Raw genomic sequence first — 19,205 nt, 5'->3', positions numbered from 1 at the left:
GACCTGTTATAAATTAATAGTGACTCGCAAAACTGCAGTTATTAAAAATGTAATATTGGAAATCATTGTATTATATAGGCCCCAATATTCATATAATCATATTGGGACCTCCGCGTGGCTCGGTGGTTGGCCTCAGTCACTAACGTGTTCTGAGATAAAGCTTCAGTCGACGACGCTAGTTCTCGGATGTGTGACCACCCGAGTTTTTAGTGTTGACCCCTCATATCCTCCACATAGGTACACGTGTTCCTCGACCAACCGTACCCCCTCCCCCTTCCACTACAAAATTATAATGGCCCCTGTTGTCTATGCTTTATAAAAAATATTCACATCATAAATGTAATACTTGAAATATTTGCATTCCTATAATAATCAAATAAATACTGCAAGGTAGGAGGTTGAGATAATAGTTTGTTATTCCATGGATTTTAATCAACGTGTGAAATGTATACAAAATTGTGAAGAAAGGGATTTAAAAATGAATATGCCATCTTAGACCTCATTTCCCAGTTCTACTGACCATCCAAGTGAAACAGGTAAGAATGTTTGAAATATTCTACCATAGTGAAAAACTAGTTATTAGACGTGTCTAAAATAACTATATATAATATGGTTTAAATATAGGTAATATAGTTGTTCATAGATTATTGAACTGGTTTTCTGGTGGTGTGGATAGGTAAAAACCAACTATTTAGTCTATTTTTTTCTTTTAAAAATGGTATGAGTAATTAAGTGTGTTCTAATATGTAATCTATATACAGTGCAGCAGTATATACTTATTTAATATACGAGAATCGCAGAAGCGTGTAAATTTAAACTCGACAACTGCAGAAATATTAGAGTGAAAATAAGTGAAAATAAAATATTCCGTTGCGGTTATAATTGACAATTTGTTAGTTGTTTTTCGTGTAATATAATGATATGTATATTATTGTAATATTATGTGGAAGTGTTTCTGAATACTTGATGAATTTAACTATTTCACGTTAATATAGAAAACGGGAGGATTATTATCATTGATTAGAGTGTCAGAATATAATTTTACTGAACATGACTGTGACACTTATATTATAATAATATCACGTCGCATATCGAATATATTATATGGAATTGAATAGTTTTTCTATTTCATGAAATTGATATTGGCGTTGCGTGCGTATAACCTTAATCGTGCTGATGAGTTCCTCCGCAAACGCGATCGCTGTACGATAGTGTCTTGTCTAGATATTAGATACTAAGATAATTATTAATAGAAATCGGATATTATATAGGTACATTTATATGAATTACCTGCAGCTATGGCCTATGGTTAAACACAGATTCAAGCATTATTGCGGAGAAAGATCGAAGGATGTATTACGATAGGTATATTTTTACCCCTTAATTGAATTTTGAGCGTCTAATTAATAAATATTGCATACAGACGTAACTATAGATATCTATGTCTGGTACCATCGTCATATCAGATTACTTCAAAATTGAACGTAGATATAATTTGGTATTTATATTTTTTATTTACGCGGCGACCATCATACATATTCTATGACATTAAAGCGTCTAAAATTGTACATAATATAAGGAATCTTAACGTAAGTGAATAACTACCTAAATATAGGTTCACATAATAGGTACAGCGCAGTTAAATAAAGAAGATCAGACATTTATAGTGGCTGTATTATTATCTAATGTAAATATTCTATATTTATAATAATTTATACATTTTATAATTATTTAAATTTTTATTTCTCATTCATTATTTTTTACTACTTATAACGATCAAATATTATAATATACGTTTTAATTTAATCAAATTCTCAAGTTAAAATGTAAAAAAAAATTTGCAAGCATTAGCTGTGGGAAGTTTTATTAAAACTATGTAAAAGCAAAATTTACGATCGGAGTTATAACGATTTGTAAGTTTTAATAAGCATGAACTTAAATCAATATGATTTTATGTACCTACCTAAATGTATAAATGTTTCTGTACCAACAGAGTTATCGTGATTATTGTATACAGCGAGAGAGTATATCTATAAAATGATTTTATATATTATTATATATTATAATATATTATATATAAATATATATCTAAATAATGAAGTAGCAAACTGGTATTTCAGTAAAAAAAAAAAACCATTTAACTAATGGATGTAAACGAAAGAAACAAATACCGGGAGGGGGGGGGATTCAAAAAAGACCGTGTAATTTGAATATTATCGATCGGAAAAAATATTTTATAATATAATATTATATATATTATTGATTTGACTGAACTGCAACCGATACCTATAGGTATGTGCTGACAATTAATTACATCCGATTGTATAAAATCGTCATTGATTCGAGGTCATGTACCTTCAACCTACTAATATTCGACGCATGTGATCAATGTGATTTTTTTCATATTATACAATTTAAACATTCGCACATTTGCACGTATACATCAAAATTCGAAAAATTCCTGTCTCACGTGGTATTGGTAATTTGCCAATAATACTTAAAATAAACAAGAGAAACTTAAACGTAATAATATCACATAAATTTATAATTGAATTTATATAGGTAATTTTCCTGTTTTGCGCTTCTTAATTTTTTTTTTTCGAAGTGCGTTCTGCGTATAAGTACACTATCATATATATTTCATCCGACGTGTTCTGGCTACTATTATTTATTTACTCGCGATTTCGTATATATAGGTGTTTGACGTGAAAATATAAATCAAAAGAATCATCATAATAAATTATTATTTATTACCATCGTGTAGGTATAATATTATACATTATTAATACCATTATACATACCGAATAATTGTTAAAAACATTAAAATGTTTAAAGTCAAAGTAAAACAGAAATAAAATACGTTACTTTTTTTTCTTTACAAATAAATCGCTGCGTGTTATTGACTTTATCGCAATATACATTTTTTTTTTCAAAAACGTAGATAGATTTACGTGCGGATATATTATTCGAATCATTCAGCACGTCATTTTTCTGCGGTCGGAACGGTTTTTTTACTGATGATTCCGTTTTCTTTGTGCATTTCAACCGGGATCTATAACAAGAGTGTTTTGAAAACGAATATTATATTAAAACAGTTTAACTAATTACTATCGTTTTCGAATGATTATTTAAACGATTTTGTTTTCAATGCGACGCTATACGCGTAGGAGTGTTATAAACTGCGGCAGCTCGTAGAAGCGTATCTATATGCAAATTATAAGCGTTACGTTATATTATTATGTTCAAATAAACTTATTATAATTATTTATAAGTAGGAATAACTATAATGTTATCGAAAAATTATTTATTAGACGCGTATATATTATATTCCTCTCGTGTAATTATATTATTATATTTGATTTAACCTTACGCGATTTTATTAAAAATCCAATTTTATATAGCACGTGTTTAAATCAAATTTAAAATATGAAACATAAAAAATATTATTATGTGATCAGTTCACGGACAGCCGAAAATTTAACAGTGGTGCAACTATATCATACGTGTACCTATATATCGAGTGAAGCTGGGAAGAAAGTGGTGCGTGGCATCGGCCGCCCCCCCGCATTTTGTTTATAATGTAGTTTATGTGGCCCCCGCGGTCGTCAACAGCGACCAAAAATATGTAAATGAATTATTACTCGGATACCTAATAAATATTATTATCATTGGGCAAAATTTTGAATGATTTAAGACCACCGGGTACATAATGGGTGATTGGCAACTGGCAAGTTGCAAGCGATTGTGGAGCGCGTAAAACCGTGAAGTAAAATGGCGAAATTTACGCGGCACACCCGTTTTTACGAAATACATTTTAATTATCTTCGTGTCATTATTATTCAGAAAGCAATTATTGTTGTAAATACATTTTAAAATGTCACATATTGTTTGTATTGTTATATAATATTTATTATGGGTATAGACAATAATATATTTTAATCTTATAACCATTTTAATAATTTTAGATTCATTACACTATAGCTACTTTACTTTTTGATTTCAAAGATCTGCAATAGTATATTGTGTGGCAAGGGCAGGAAGTGAGCTATTTCAGTCACGGCCGACATGTGCGGAACAATCGATAACTTGGATAGTCCAACATCAGACAGACTATACTGTGAGTTATTATTATGAAACTAAAACTTATATTTTAACCTCTAAAAATGTATTGAATTTTACAATGATGTGTGTGTGTTTTTTTTCTGTTTGTTATCACCTTTCAGAATGCTCTAATTTTCTGTTTCAGCATCTTTTCAAACAAGAAAGTGAATCTAGTTTGAGCTTTGAGGGATCAAAAATAAGAAATTCTTATTAGTTTTCAATGCGTCGAAAAATACAAAAAAAAATCATGGAAACATAGAAATATTTACGTAAATCAATTTTTATTTTATCGACAAAATCAATTTTGTTATTTTAGTATAACTCAAATATTAATACCTGAAGATACATTATATTTTCATCAAATATTTGTATGTTCATTGTCCATACATGATAACATTTTAAAAATATTTGTACTTTTTTGAACTATTTATACTTTATAGCCATGAGATATTTTCGTATTTTTTCATTTAATGTTGATAAATAATTTTTCACTTGACCGAAAATTTGAAAATTTAATACAAAGTTCCTCATAAGAAGTTAATAGTGTAATCAAAAAATAGATGAGTGTAAATCCACAATATTTTTTTATGATTGTCTAAAGTTTAACTTTGGACGAAGATATATATTTAAACGAAGATTAATTATCTTAGTTGTTTTTTGGAATTTAAAAATGTTTTTCGTAAGTAGGTAGTTACTTGAAACGTTTAAAGTATAATTTTTGTTTTATACACACAATGATTTTTCAAATCCAATGTTTTTGACAAAAATTAATTCTATCTACTAGTAGGTACAGCTGTAGTATTAATAATAGTAATAAGAAATTATTTAAATATCAATAATAATTAATATCATAAAATATAAGCGTAAGTAGTAATTTAGGCTGATAGACAGTCTCCGCTCGGAATAGATTTTCGTTACAATGATTTTATGTCATTGACTTCAAATTTAGATTTTTTAATTAACTCACCGTTGAACCATTTTTTCCTCATTCAGATTCAGAACAGCAAGTAGTTGTACCTATAGGCATACACAACTATACATGAGTTGCAAATGTATACCTAATACCTATTTCTATCATGAATAATAATTACGCCCAACTCATATGGACTTTATATGTATATTCTATATATAAATATCAATGTAATATAATATAGTTTATATACCTATACCTATAACCGTTGTAGGGAGCTGCTTTTAATATAAGAAATTGGTTCATACCGTTTTACACAAACACCCGATTTTATTATATCCATATCTATACAAAATCATAAGATAAGCTGGTGTAGAGTCGAAAACTAGGCACCTATACCATTTACTAATAAGATATTATAATATGCATATTTTTATTGGATTTCAGGCTGGTAATATAGAAAGTGTGATTAATCCGGTTAATTAAATACCAAGTCGGTGTTTTGAAGGTAATCAATGTAACAACATAAAATAATAATAATTGGGTTCGTCATTTAACTGTCGGTAAGTAGTAGCTACTAAATAATTATATCATACTGAATACGATATCGATTACGACTTACCGTATAGGTAATTAGTAGTAAGGGCGCGAGTGTATTACTAAAGAGGTTGAGATTGTTATTAGTTTATTAATTATACATATTTTATACTTTTGAAATTCATGTTATGATTTTACAATAGTTGCGAGGTTACAGTGGATATTATCACCATGTTTCGTCAAATCCGTAAAGATGTACTAGTTATCAACTATGGATAAATTAAATTCAATGAAACCTCACAACTAATAGAAGTTCAATATTAATCATCAACACATAACCGCATTTAAAAAATATGAAATAAATAATTTTATTATAATAATATGACGTGGCGTGCACATGTCGAGTGTAGGTATACTTACATTAATCCTTTTTTTCTTGTAGATTGTGATGTGCAACTTTTTTATCAAACGTTTTTTCATTTGTACGCACATCCCAGGTGGAGTCCTGGGACGAAGCTTCGACATGCAATTGTCCATCCAACTTTTACTCTGATGTAAATTTGTCTCTCGAACGTCCAATTCCACATATTTTCGCTCCTTTTTGTATATGTCAACCACAACCTTGGATATCGGCACGCGGACTATCGTGTTGGGTTCTGGATTCTGCTTGTTCGATATACGACTAAATGGCCACATTGAAAACTACACAATAGTCTTATGGATGAGTCCCTATTATCTGAGTAAAACGTGAAATAATATATAGTTTTAGAATTTTCGATTAAATTACGCGCTTGCTATTGTTTACTAACGTGGTTTTAAAATATTATAAAGCCATAGTGACACGAGTAAAAATGATTAATACGAAAAAAAAACTTTACTCAATAGAAACCTACCCAATACTTTGTATAAAATATATAATACATATACCTATAATACTAATGGCAAATATATTCACATACCAGTTGAAAAGATCTCTCACGCTGCAATCTCGTAGGTTTATTTTTGTACGATGATCGATCGATTAAAAAGGTTTCTGGTATTTTTGGAGGAACCACAATATCTTAATCTATGCGGCAGCGAGTTCGCGTATTATAATTATATAATATAATATAGCCGATGAGTGAAGATAAAAAAAAAATTCAACTAGCTGATTAAGGAATGTACTTATCTTTATGGTAATATATTTTATACTAATCGAATCAGGTTGTATTCGATGTCATACAAAAGCGTTAAGTCATTATATTGTCGTTGTATAATATTAATAAATTGTATTTTGGTAACGCGCTGCAGTAGTCGTATTATATTGGCAGATCAATGTATATTATATCATAGTGTTTGTAACGTGTTCTTAGGTCAAGCATCGTCTGGCGTCACTAGTTCCAGGATGGGTGACCACTAACAACCCAGGTTCCTGGACTCGCATACACGTGATCGTCAACCAACCGTAACCCCTTACAAAAGTTATTGACCATTATTTCCGATGCTTAAGATCAATAAAAACATGGTGTGAAGTGAATTTTATTTATTTATAACTGATTTTGTTTTAAATATATAATACGTTTTGTATTTGCAATTTATTAGGTATTTAGGTGTAAGTCAATATCGCTGTTAATTTAATTCGTAAATTTTTAATCAATTTAATGGAAAAACACTGTTTTTCACTAGGTATAGAGATAGTATGAAATATAATGCACCATATGTTACTACGTTATAGGTACATATTGTAAAGATGTTTTAGAGTTTCCGACCAATCGATATTAAATCGATTCTATAAACTAGCAAACAATTTACTAAACATTTGAAAAGTAATCGTATAATCTTTATGTGGTGATATGATATTTGTGTATATATATTTATATTATAACTCATTTATACAATATTTATATGAAGCCAGCATTTTTCCGTCGTATATAATTGGACAGATATTACAACGATATTATTTACTATCGTTTCAGTGACGTTTGATGACAGCTCGATTATAATAATTAATTATTATTAAAATTCGTAATTTTTAGTACCTACTGCTGCAGTATAAGGTATAAATTATACGTAAATGCATACCTCTTATTATAATATTATCATAATAGGTATGTAGCCATGGAGATATATACCTACTCATCAAAATGTAATGTTATTTTAATTATTATCTACAATTAATATATTTATGTATTTTTATATACGTGGAACTTGCAGCGATAAACAGTCTTAGTATTTTAATACAAAAATATATAGCAATATTATTGTAGTAATACCTAATAATATTAACAATAATAATAATAATAATACAAATGATAATCGTCCTTGGCATTTTTTGTAAATCGCCTCTAGCAGTTAGATTTCCTTCAGCTGCAACTCAGTGAAGCGGATGTGTGAGTAATAAATATAATAACGTGTACAGAATGCGTCCTAAATGCCCAACATATTATAATATACAATTGTTATATAGATCGCGATGTACTTTAGTACTCATAATAATATTTGCAATAAATCAAATGCTTTATTTGTAATAACTAATAAGTATCACCTATAACCGTAAAATGCATACCTATATTATTAAATTATGTATATTATTATTTAGAATATTCAATTTTCAAAAACACTCTCCGCTGTAGCTGTGACGGCGGCGATGATGAACGCGCGTTATTATTAATCTCAACCACGGCGGCGCAGCGTCAATTCGAAACACTTGTTAAACGCGCTAATGGAAGCGCATTTGTCTCGGGCGTGATGACGGTATATATTATACACATATATATATAATATGTACATCTATATGTTATATACATTATACATGTGTATATTATATACATGTATATATGCACACACACACACATACTTATTATAAATGTATACACTGCACATCACGTGAACGAGTACGAAAAATAATAATTGGTGCGCGCTTCAATATTAATATATTATTATGACTTATAATATATATAGTGAAGTGCGGTCCGGGCGTGGGTAGATGACGGATTGAGAGCACATCGGTGAGATAGAGATAAAGAGTGGAGTAAAAGAGACGACTAGTCGGTTCTTATACGATACAATATTATATATATTATTGATTGATACATTTCCAAATGGACTGTGGTAAAATAATTACGCCACAGAGTAGATTTTTTGTTTTTTTTTTTTGTCGAGTCAAATGTTAATTAAGATTGGACCGCGAACACGACCGTAGGCAAAACGATTACGACTCGCATCTATATATATATATATATATATATATAATATTGAATATTATATAAAGTATACGATTCTCCGAACGACCGTCTTCTTCATCGTCACCGTATCTTCCAATCGGAAATGGCATTCATATAATATATTATTAGGTATACATAAAAATATTATACTAGAGTACCTAATTTATTAAGTACTATTTATCATAATAATATGTGGAGCTCGAAATTGGAAATTACATGAGTTGCATAAAATTGTAAGACCTGCGATTTGCTTGATGGATTTAAATTTAAAAAAAAAAAGATTTAAATAATTCACAGTCGTGTCTCTCGTCTATATCACCGGAGAAATTTTCGGTAAAAGAGTTTATCGTTCAAAATATCAATGATTGACTCACAAAAAAATAAAAAATTCACGATTGAAATTTGAACACGTCATGTGCATTTATAGTTATGCGTAGCGTTCGATTATTTGGACATTATTATGAAAATCGCCTCGAGTAAGACCGATAGAATATTACAGATGATGAATTCAAATCAGAATTCAAAATTTAAATCCACGTAGAACCCAACGGGTGTCACGATTTACCTGTAGCTTTTTGATGGTTTTAATGCTCGTCTCTGCCACCTGCACCTTATGTAATCGAGCTTTATTGCGCTTAGGTGACAGCGTAACACAATACTCGTAGTCTCGACGCTCGTGAGCATAATATATTATTTTCGTCGTGCATATTCATATTACCTATGTCCTATAATATGAATCATGCATACATATACATAATATAATAATATCATTATACCTATATGATCTATTATAATTTGATCAAACATTCAAAATGCGCGTGTAGATCACACACCCGCGCATAATATAATATGTGAATGCATATATATATATACATATATATATATCTATGCACAGACTACAGAATGATATAATAACAATCGTATAGGTACATATAACAATATTATAATGTAAACTTACACGGCCATTATTATTGTATAGGTATACAATATGCATGATACGAAATATGCGGCGGCAACCCGTGTAACTCATTTATTCTACAAACGCCTGAAACATGATTATGCAAATGCGCTCGTCGAGCTCCCGTGCACTCGGCGGGTTATTAACGATTGTTCTTGTAGTATTATTACACGCGGTCGCGTCCGGAAACCCTTTTCGTACACACACACAACATAATATACGGCCTATACAGTAGATTTGTATATATATATAGGTAAGCGTTGAATACCGGGTAACACGCCGTGCCCTCGAACTATATCATAATATAATATAATACATATACATGCATATATATTATATATTGTATACATAAGCGTAAGTATACTTGCGCGCTAACACACGTATATACAACTTGTATCAAAATAATATATATAATATGTATACGACCTTTCGTCGGCAATCGCTCCGAAGGGTCAGTACCACGCGCGTATCTTACATATATACACTTATATAGTATATACTGCTACATTTATATGACGTTTAGGTATACTATACCTATAAATAGATGTCTATAATATATTAATATATATATATGCATATAATACTATGAGCGTGTAACCCGTTTATAAATATATAAATATTATAAGTAGGTACCTACCTACGTTTCTATTGTTTTGGCCATTTATCATTCCTCTATAGCCGTTGCGATTTTCAATTCAATTTTTCGTCGATTTTCCTCGAGCTATGTCAAGCATCGACGGCTATAGTTGTATACTATTATATATTTACCTATACTCATAGATTCATTTTACACTACGAGCACAGGGTCCGACGCAGAGCACATGACGCTTTTATAATAATAATACATAGGTATTGTACCTATACGAGTATAAGTGCATACTGCACTGCAGCTGCTGTTTATTTCTAACCGTACTTACGATTTTTAGATAGTTTCTATAGTTTGAATATTCTATTACTGCATATTATTATATAAAACATACATATTTTCGTTCCACATAACTATTTTTTATATTGTCTATTTTCTTTAAACAATATTTCACTGTAGAAAAAATTATATCTATATTGTTTAGGCATGCCAAGCCGCTGTTCGATCTTTTGACCGCAATGAGAGAAGTTCGTCCGAAGGCGAAACGGCTGTAACAGAGTATACGACTATACGATGTTTTATTCATTAATGTGATATCTTATGAGTTGTATATGACTTTCACAATTTTTTTTTTAACAAAATTGACAAGTTCAATATATTATTGAACAGATGACAATATATATTTTATATATTATGTATAAATAAATATAATATATTGATTTTATTGTAGAACCCGATGCTACTGCGTGGCTATATAATCGATAACAATTTTATCTGTTGATTTAAGTAATATAATTACTGCAATGCGTGACATTATATGTATACCTACATTGATTTAAAGATATTCTAAGATATAGGTTCCTGTAGATATACCTACAATCATTTAAAAAATGCCATTGAAATAACATTATCTGATTTATTATAAATTATAATATAATATAATATATATTATATTACTTTCGAATCGATATGACACCACCACCTTCTTCATATAATGCTTTCCCACTTATAGACCAGTTCAGTTCTACTGCACTCAACACGTTAACTGTAGACAATTTACTTTTTGATCAAATTAATGTATATTCATTTTTTAACTTATGACGTAGACGTATTGTATCTAAATGAATGTCTACAGCTTATGCGTACCTATGCAAATAAAGCATTGTAAAAAGTACATTTTCTCTTGCTCATAATTTATCTATAATTATTAATAATCAGTATACCTTATTTAGTCATCCACATTTTTTTCAAATGTTATAATATCACAAAAGATAAAAAAAAATGTTTTCAAAAAATTATATAGTTAATTAAAACAATATTGAATTTGAATGTTTGATTTTATGACAAACACAACTGCATTAATATGGGTAAAAATCATTTTTAAGTTGTAATAACAATAGTTTAACGTATTTTTGTATATAATATTGTCACGTAGAGAATCATTATAATTAACAATAACTTTACTATGACAATTATACGTAAGTATGCAAATATTATAATCAGTAAAAACGAATGATATAAACACTTGCTGTAGGTTAGGTTAGGCTAGGTGCACGACAATCAGATCAACGGTGGCTGTGTAGCAGCGAGTATGGGTTTCCCAAAACTGAAGGGTGGGAAGTAAAAATTAGTATACTTACATATTATAATACGCGTACAGTGTATACTATGAGTGTACATATATATTATATGCATATGGTCGTATGGAAGTATATATTATATGACGTTATCGTTCAACATAAATCCTTAGGATTATTTGTGCGGTCCGCAGCAAAGGTATAATATAATATTTTATTCTTCGCCGCCGTTGCTGAGTGCACATAACATAATAATAGTATAGCAGGTACATAATAGTATATTATATTTACTGATATACACATAATATATACAGGTATACACACCGGTGAGACGCATATATTGTAATGAGATGGCAACACAACAAGAGAAAAACTCGAATGCTAATCGGACGCGGATAATAATGTGTAATGTTTTAACGTGCCAAAGTGTAATCAGACTATCCCATTTCCAGAGCAAATAAATATCGAACCGACCGCATGGGTGGCGGCATCGCGTGTATTTGTGAATGAAATGCATATTATATATTATTATAATATCGTATACGTATTATTTTTATTATTATTATTCTTACTATTATTATTTTCGTTCCACGTAGGTGTCACGTATACGGTAATAAGTCATCCATGTCCGGAGGTCCGTAAACATGTCAAGTCCGCGGTTTATTGGTATACGTATGGGTGCAAAAACCCTATATTTATTCACGTGTGTTGGAAGTTGACGCGTAAATATTTACGTCGGTATGTACATTCCCAAAATCTATATGATAAAGTTTTCTGTTTCTATAAAGTATTCTCTTTTTGTATCTAAAATATTGCAAAGCTTATACATGAAAATGTAAAGGTGCTCAAACAGCCATTTTGAGATTTACGGTGGACATTTTTGTTTATAAATGGTTATAGGTATTGGTTATAGGAGAAATAATTAATATAAATTAGTATTTATTATTTTATTAGTTGCCATTGCTCAATCGGCAGATCAGGTGCATAAAATCGAATTTCACATATTGCTTACTTGATATTCTGTTGCACATTGTCCGCTAGTTACATATAAAAACGACAAAATACGAATATTATTGAACAAATATAATTAAATACGTATAAATAATAATGAACGTCATATTATCATGGTTAGTATATATTTATGTAATATTGTAATATTTGAAAAAAAACATTCTACCTACCTACAGTAAACAATTTAAATGTATAGACGCTATGGTTTCACCCAAATTAGGTTCATCAAACTATATTTGCCCGGAATCCGAAATATGACGTTAAGCCCCAAGTGCCGCATTTTGCTCAGACATTTATAAGATTTACAAGATTTCGGATTTTTCCCGTAACCTACTCATAACATCAAATTGTGCATCATAAAAACATTCCATTTCCAAGTTGAAAAAATATGTAGTTTTATGTAAATGTAATACGTCATTATTATCATTGATGCGTAATCTTATATAATAGGTATCTGTTTTGATGGGAGCGAAAAAAGGTTTTCTTTTTACGCTGTTTCCGCTTTGAATATAAATAATATGATGGATTTTACATTTTTTGTTATTATTTATAATTTACGTAAATACATATTGGTCTGCGAGATGTTATAGGTGGTAGGAGGGGTAGAGTCTATAGTCTATATAATATAATATTATTCGCACCTTCTGGGCTTAGTTGCGTCACTGTATTATGGGTAAAATATGCGTCAGATGTATTTAGAACGATCGCGGATGTCGAAAGACTTTAACTGGTTTATAAAAAAAAAAATACATTTTTTACAATTTAATACATTTTTCCTTAATAAAAATCCGTTTGGTGGTTATCATGGTGTGCTCAGGTCGTAATAATTTTAGTATAATATAATACAATGAATAATATTACATTAAATATTTAGGAGCAACGAATGGTTTAAAAACATTTGAGACGATATATAGAAATAAATTGACGGAAAATAACACGATTTTAAACATTATATATTATATGTGTTGATGACATTTCCTCCCAACAAAATAAATATTAAGTACGTTTAATCTCCGGGTCTAACCATAATATAGGTATTCACTTGATTAGACAAGACGGCGGCGGCATGACATGATATTATAATCGTTATTATTACAAACCAGCCATTACGATATTATTAAATATACACACAACGAATTTATTATCAAGTTGACACGAATGCGATTATAATAAATTTCGTGTTTTATTTTGTTTTTTGCGCTCATTCTTTCACTACCTCTCTCACCCACTCTAACTCTCGTGCAATCTCTTTCTCTCTTTCTCTTACTCTCCTCTCTCTCCCTCTCTTTCAACGCAGCTCCGTTTCGCTTCCGACCTCAGTGGTTCGTTTCTACCTATATAACACTCCGGCGAGTCGTCGGGTCAGATGTCAACGTTTCCGCGTTTCCGCGTATGCATATAATACTATTAAAACGTCTGCTCGCAGGTGCAGCAGTAAAGGTACCTATAGATATTATTATAATATGTGAGCCGACGAATAAAAGGGTTAACGCATGAGTATAATGTGTTGACACATTATTCGTCGTGTCTGCGTATAGGAAGTGACAACCACCCTACGTCGACCTTGCAAACCGTTTTTATATACCTATAACCACGTATATACCTAAAAACACACACACATGCATTATATATTCGACCGCCATAAATTATGATAATCTTCTGGTAACCGGAACTGACGCCGCGCATTGAACATATACATATTATAAATACTGCTGCTGCAGGTACACGATGACGGCGTATTATATATATATTATGATGTTATATAGTATTAATATTTTACATTTAATAATTATTATGTACACGCGCAGTAATACCTACAGATATATTAGTGAAATTCGAGCTCTGGCTTTATTATATAGGTGGGTATCTATATTTATATCGCACCGTTCATCGAGTGTACAATGAAGTATAATATTATTATATTATATTGTTAGTTGTTACTTGTTACATATATTATTAGGTATTAATAGGTGTTGAAATGTTAACATATTAAGCGGACTACAGATTAACTATCTTTGTCTTATACCAAATTAAGGACTAACAAGGCGCAGGTTTTATCTTGAAAAAACGAGATTGAAATTCATCATATGTAGTTATATTATCTACATTGGATATTATTATAAGGTAGGTCAAAGAAGAAAATATATAAATATTAAATATTATAATAATATATTACAGCGACTATAGGAAGCATAATAATGGACATTATAGTATAGATAGGTATATAGTATATAGGTTCGAACAATATGGTAGAGTGTTAAATCATAACAACCGATTATTTTACTAGGTACCTGTATCCATATATTATGACTATCAAAGGTCTAGAATTTCATTAAAAAAAAAGGTACGTCAATAAAAGAAATGAACGATGGATCAAACTCATCGGAAAAACTAGGTATACGAGAATAAGAGTTCGTTCACTCACAGAATTCCTCGACAATACAGAAGACAACATTTTCAGTCGGAGGTGTAATAGTATATTATGACGTGTAGTACATAAGTATTGGTACATTTACAATATATAATTTTTAAATAATATATCAAATTACAGTTTGATCGAGTTATACAATTTGTTTTTCAACACATCGTCCACAGTAGGTACCTATATATCTATATTAAATGTAGAACATGCTAAGTTTCAAACACATCAGTTGATTGGCTACGTCCGTGAATCGATTTCCAAAACAGGTACATATATATTGTACCATGTAATACACAGTCACAGCAGTCGTTGTCCTGCAAGAATAATAATAATAATATTTTAGTAGGTAGCTATCTTATATAATATGTAAATATGTTATTTATATTTTATTATTATAAAATAAATATATTTTATAATATTTAGTGAATATAAAAATATGTGACAATAGTGAACAATCCTAATTCAAAGAAGACTTCCCCTCGAATTCCATTTTGTGGGTTCATTATTTAACGGAGTACTCCAATACTATCATAAAGCCCGCGCGAGGTGTACGCATTTCATCGGAAAGTGTGGTTTCGTATTTCACGGATACAATATGAAATTATGATAATATATTGATATGTAGGTACTACATTACAGTGGCTTAGCATAAAACATGATGGCAATATCAGATATAAACGAAGTGGAATTCACTAACAACTAAAACACTAACTTAAACACTAACATTAAATTATTAAATAGTGATGCACTGATGCTAGAAGCTATTTAAAAACAATTATAATAATTGTTTAATTTTTTTTTTTTTTTATTGATCAGGAGCAACTGCAACTATGGTCATTATCAACAATTGGTTGAGGTTGTATGTGGGGGCGAAGATACGTCACTAAACCTGAGTGGTCACCCATCCAGGAACTATAGCGACATCGCCGATGCTTGATCTCGGAACACGTTAGTGAATGAAGCCAACTACCGAGCAACACCAGGCACCTTTACTATATTAATTCATTTATTTAAAATAATTACATTGTATACTTAAAAATCGAATTGTCTAGCATTCGTTTGATTAATATTAATAAAAAAAATGTCTCGGTTTTTTTTTCTATTATCACGATATAAGTAATGTGGATTCCCAACTTTGTATTACCCCTGTCTAAATACGCCACTGACTTTGTGATAACTTGCACCTATTGCTGCCGCATCGCAATCTATATATAATATCATATTATAAAATGTTAAAGCAAACGCGAAACGATTTGTTTTCTCGCTGCGTGTAATAATAACGAATCGGTTGTACGCTTCGTCCGTAATTCAAGTCATCGCATTCAAGTCGCCGGCGTAACAAGTTTGCAGTATTTTGGCCGATGAAAAATTAGTTGTTTTGCCAAGATCATTAGGTAGACGGTATTTTTCACGGAGATTCTGCGGTTAAACGGACTTTAAATTTATTCTAATGGAAATAACGAATACCTATATATATATGTGTGACTGTATGTATGTATGTATGTATGTATGTATGAATATAATATTGTGTGCTTGTGTGTGTGTTGAGAAAAAAGTTATATAAAAAATATTGTATGACAGTGTTGACATTAACTATCGTGAATAGAGAAAAAACGTATTATTGATGACACGTGGAAAAACGAGTTTTTTATATACAATATACATTTACGTATTATACGCGCGTCTGTGTAATTATATTGTGTATCGCAAAGGATTGCTGCACTAGTCTTTAAGATTGATCTTTCGCGTTTTGAACACTGTGTATAAAAATATATTTAATTTTTTTATATGCGAATAGGTACATTATATTATTAAATAAATAACGTATTTCTCGAATCGAGAAAAGTATGGCAAACCCGAAGCGATAATCCGTATAGGCATGTATATAATATAAATATAATATACGTGGTGGGCATTAGGTGGTCTTAATATACATATACTGTGTACATAACTCAAGTGGGTACTCAACGTCATCGCCTACTCTCGATGTCTTGAAACGTCGATTTAACAGTTTTAAAAAAATTCCAAACCATATTTTACATAAAATTAAACTCGAGCGCACACATAACATAATATACACGCGTTATAGGGTTAGCTAAAATGTTAAAATTACTTATAAATATCAAAAACTGACTTAAAAATTACCACAAAAATACGAAAACTTACTTTTAAAATTTACGTTTTATATAATTCATGTATCATAAATCATAATTATTATAGGCGCTAGTTCTTTAAAATTTTTTACTCTCCTTCAAAAATGTTGGGACATTTTTTCTGATTAGTCGGACCTAAAATAGTATCTGTCAACAATTTACTAAATAATCGTAGATTGCGACAACAAACGATAAAGATAATGAACATCGATAATCGACAAGCTAATAAAAACTGAATAGTTACAACTTATAATTAAGTGTAACTTTCAACAAGAAAATGTAAAACAAAGGAAAAAAAAAGTACAAATGCAAATAAATAAATGAATAAAATGTACCTAAAATACTAAAAAATAAACTTAAATCAATAAATTCCCTAAAAATTTTAAAAAATGCAAAATAATAATTGTACCATCAAATTCTACATTCCATGAATAAAATTTCTGTAAAGATGAGCCTCGAATGTAAGCCTTAAAAAAAAAATATTCAAATGTATCAAGTTCCGAGCCCTACTTATGAAATAGGTACCTACTTGAAATGTTTACCAAATATTTGTATTATATATTTGCCTATAGGCTATAACAGGATAAATAACTGAATACCTATGGTTCTTTTTGATCTATTTATCCTTTTGAAATTGAAAACTTTTTAGTTTAGAATTATTTAGATTCAATAAAAATATTTAAAAAATTGATACTAGTTCCCCATAAGATTTTCATGATTTTCAGGTTTTCAATAAATAGAAAAATATTGAAAATAAAATTGTCACTTTCAAAAGTTAAAATAGTAATACAATGTAAGTACTAAAAAATATATCAGAAATACATGCTCTGATTGTTTTATGCACAATTTTTTTTTTTGACATATTTTTAAATAAAAAATAATAACCAAATTGAATATTTAAATGAAAAATAACAACTTCCACTCCAACCACATAAATTATTAATCATAGAGACTTGAAACTTTTTGCTACTACGAATATTAAGCTATTTATATTTTATACTATGGATCTATTTACATTTTACACCATCGTATTGTACGTACGTCTTTACGTCAGTATTTTAATATCAAGCTTTTAAAGTTACTAACGATAATATATGAAATTAACTTATATTATAATGTGTGATGTTTTTGCTAAAAATTTGTTAAACATACCGTGATGTTCTACTGATATAGAAATCTGAATTACTAATATTGCAGTATAAAAAAATTATAAAATATCATTGGATATAATAAAAGCTGACACGGTGCTCAGTTCAGAATCTTTTTTTGTTCATGCAATTAGTTAACTGAATTCAAATTTAACACATCCACATTATGCGATAATGACAAAGTAGGTACTCTAGAACACAGCAGAGGGAATTACCCATTTTTTGGGGTTTTGCACTTTTGTTTGTTAAATTATGCATTATTACAAATCCCATTAAATAAGGAATACTATAAAATTCGATTTAAGGCTGTAAAATATACCTGTAAAGTCTAATTTCGTAGCTTTAAAGTATATAAAATATGACGTTATCCTCGTAATGTTGACATTATCAAAGTGTTAACATTGCTTTAAACGGCTGTATAACATATACAATTATATTGCATATATACGACTATATTTGATACACACACATATATAGGTTGACGGAGATTGCGCCAAAAACGGAATAACTACCGGACGCGTATATACATATAAAACGGTTGGACTCTAGAAATACGCGGTGTTTACGCGATCGAATCGAAGATACGCCACTGTAAGCTG

At 29.9% G+C, this 19,205-nt stretch overlaps 1 protein-coding gene across 1 annotated transcript; it reads right to left on the bottom strand.

The window, feature by feature from the left end:
* Positions 1-2,798: 2,798 nt before the first annotated feature.
* On the bottom strand, positions 2,799-6,375 carry LOC100575013. The gene is made up of 2 exons (XM_003247414.4): positions 5,969-6,375; positions 2,799-3,052 (listed from the first exon to the last, which is right to left on the bottom strand). Exons 1-2 carry the CDS (start codon positions 6,242-6,244, stop codon positions 2,984-2,986), a joined length of 345 nt encoding a protein of 114 aa, XP_003247462.1. The 5' UTR covers positions 6,245-6,375; the 3' UTR covers positions 2,799-2,983.
* Positions 6,376-19,205: the final 12,830 nt, after the last annotated feature.

Source organism: Acyrthosiphon pisum, chromosome A2 (genome assembly GCF_005508785.2).
Source record: "Acyrthosiphon pisum isolate AL4f chromosome A2, pea_aphid_22Mar2018_4r6ur, whole genome shotgun sequence".
NCBI classification, from domain to species: Eukaryota; Metazoa; Arthropoda; class Insecta; order Hemiptera; family Aphididae; genus Acyrthosiphon; species Acyrthosiphon pisum.
Note: the sequence above shows the minus strand (reverse complement) of the source record. Positions and strands in the feature narration are given on the sequence as shown.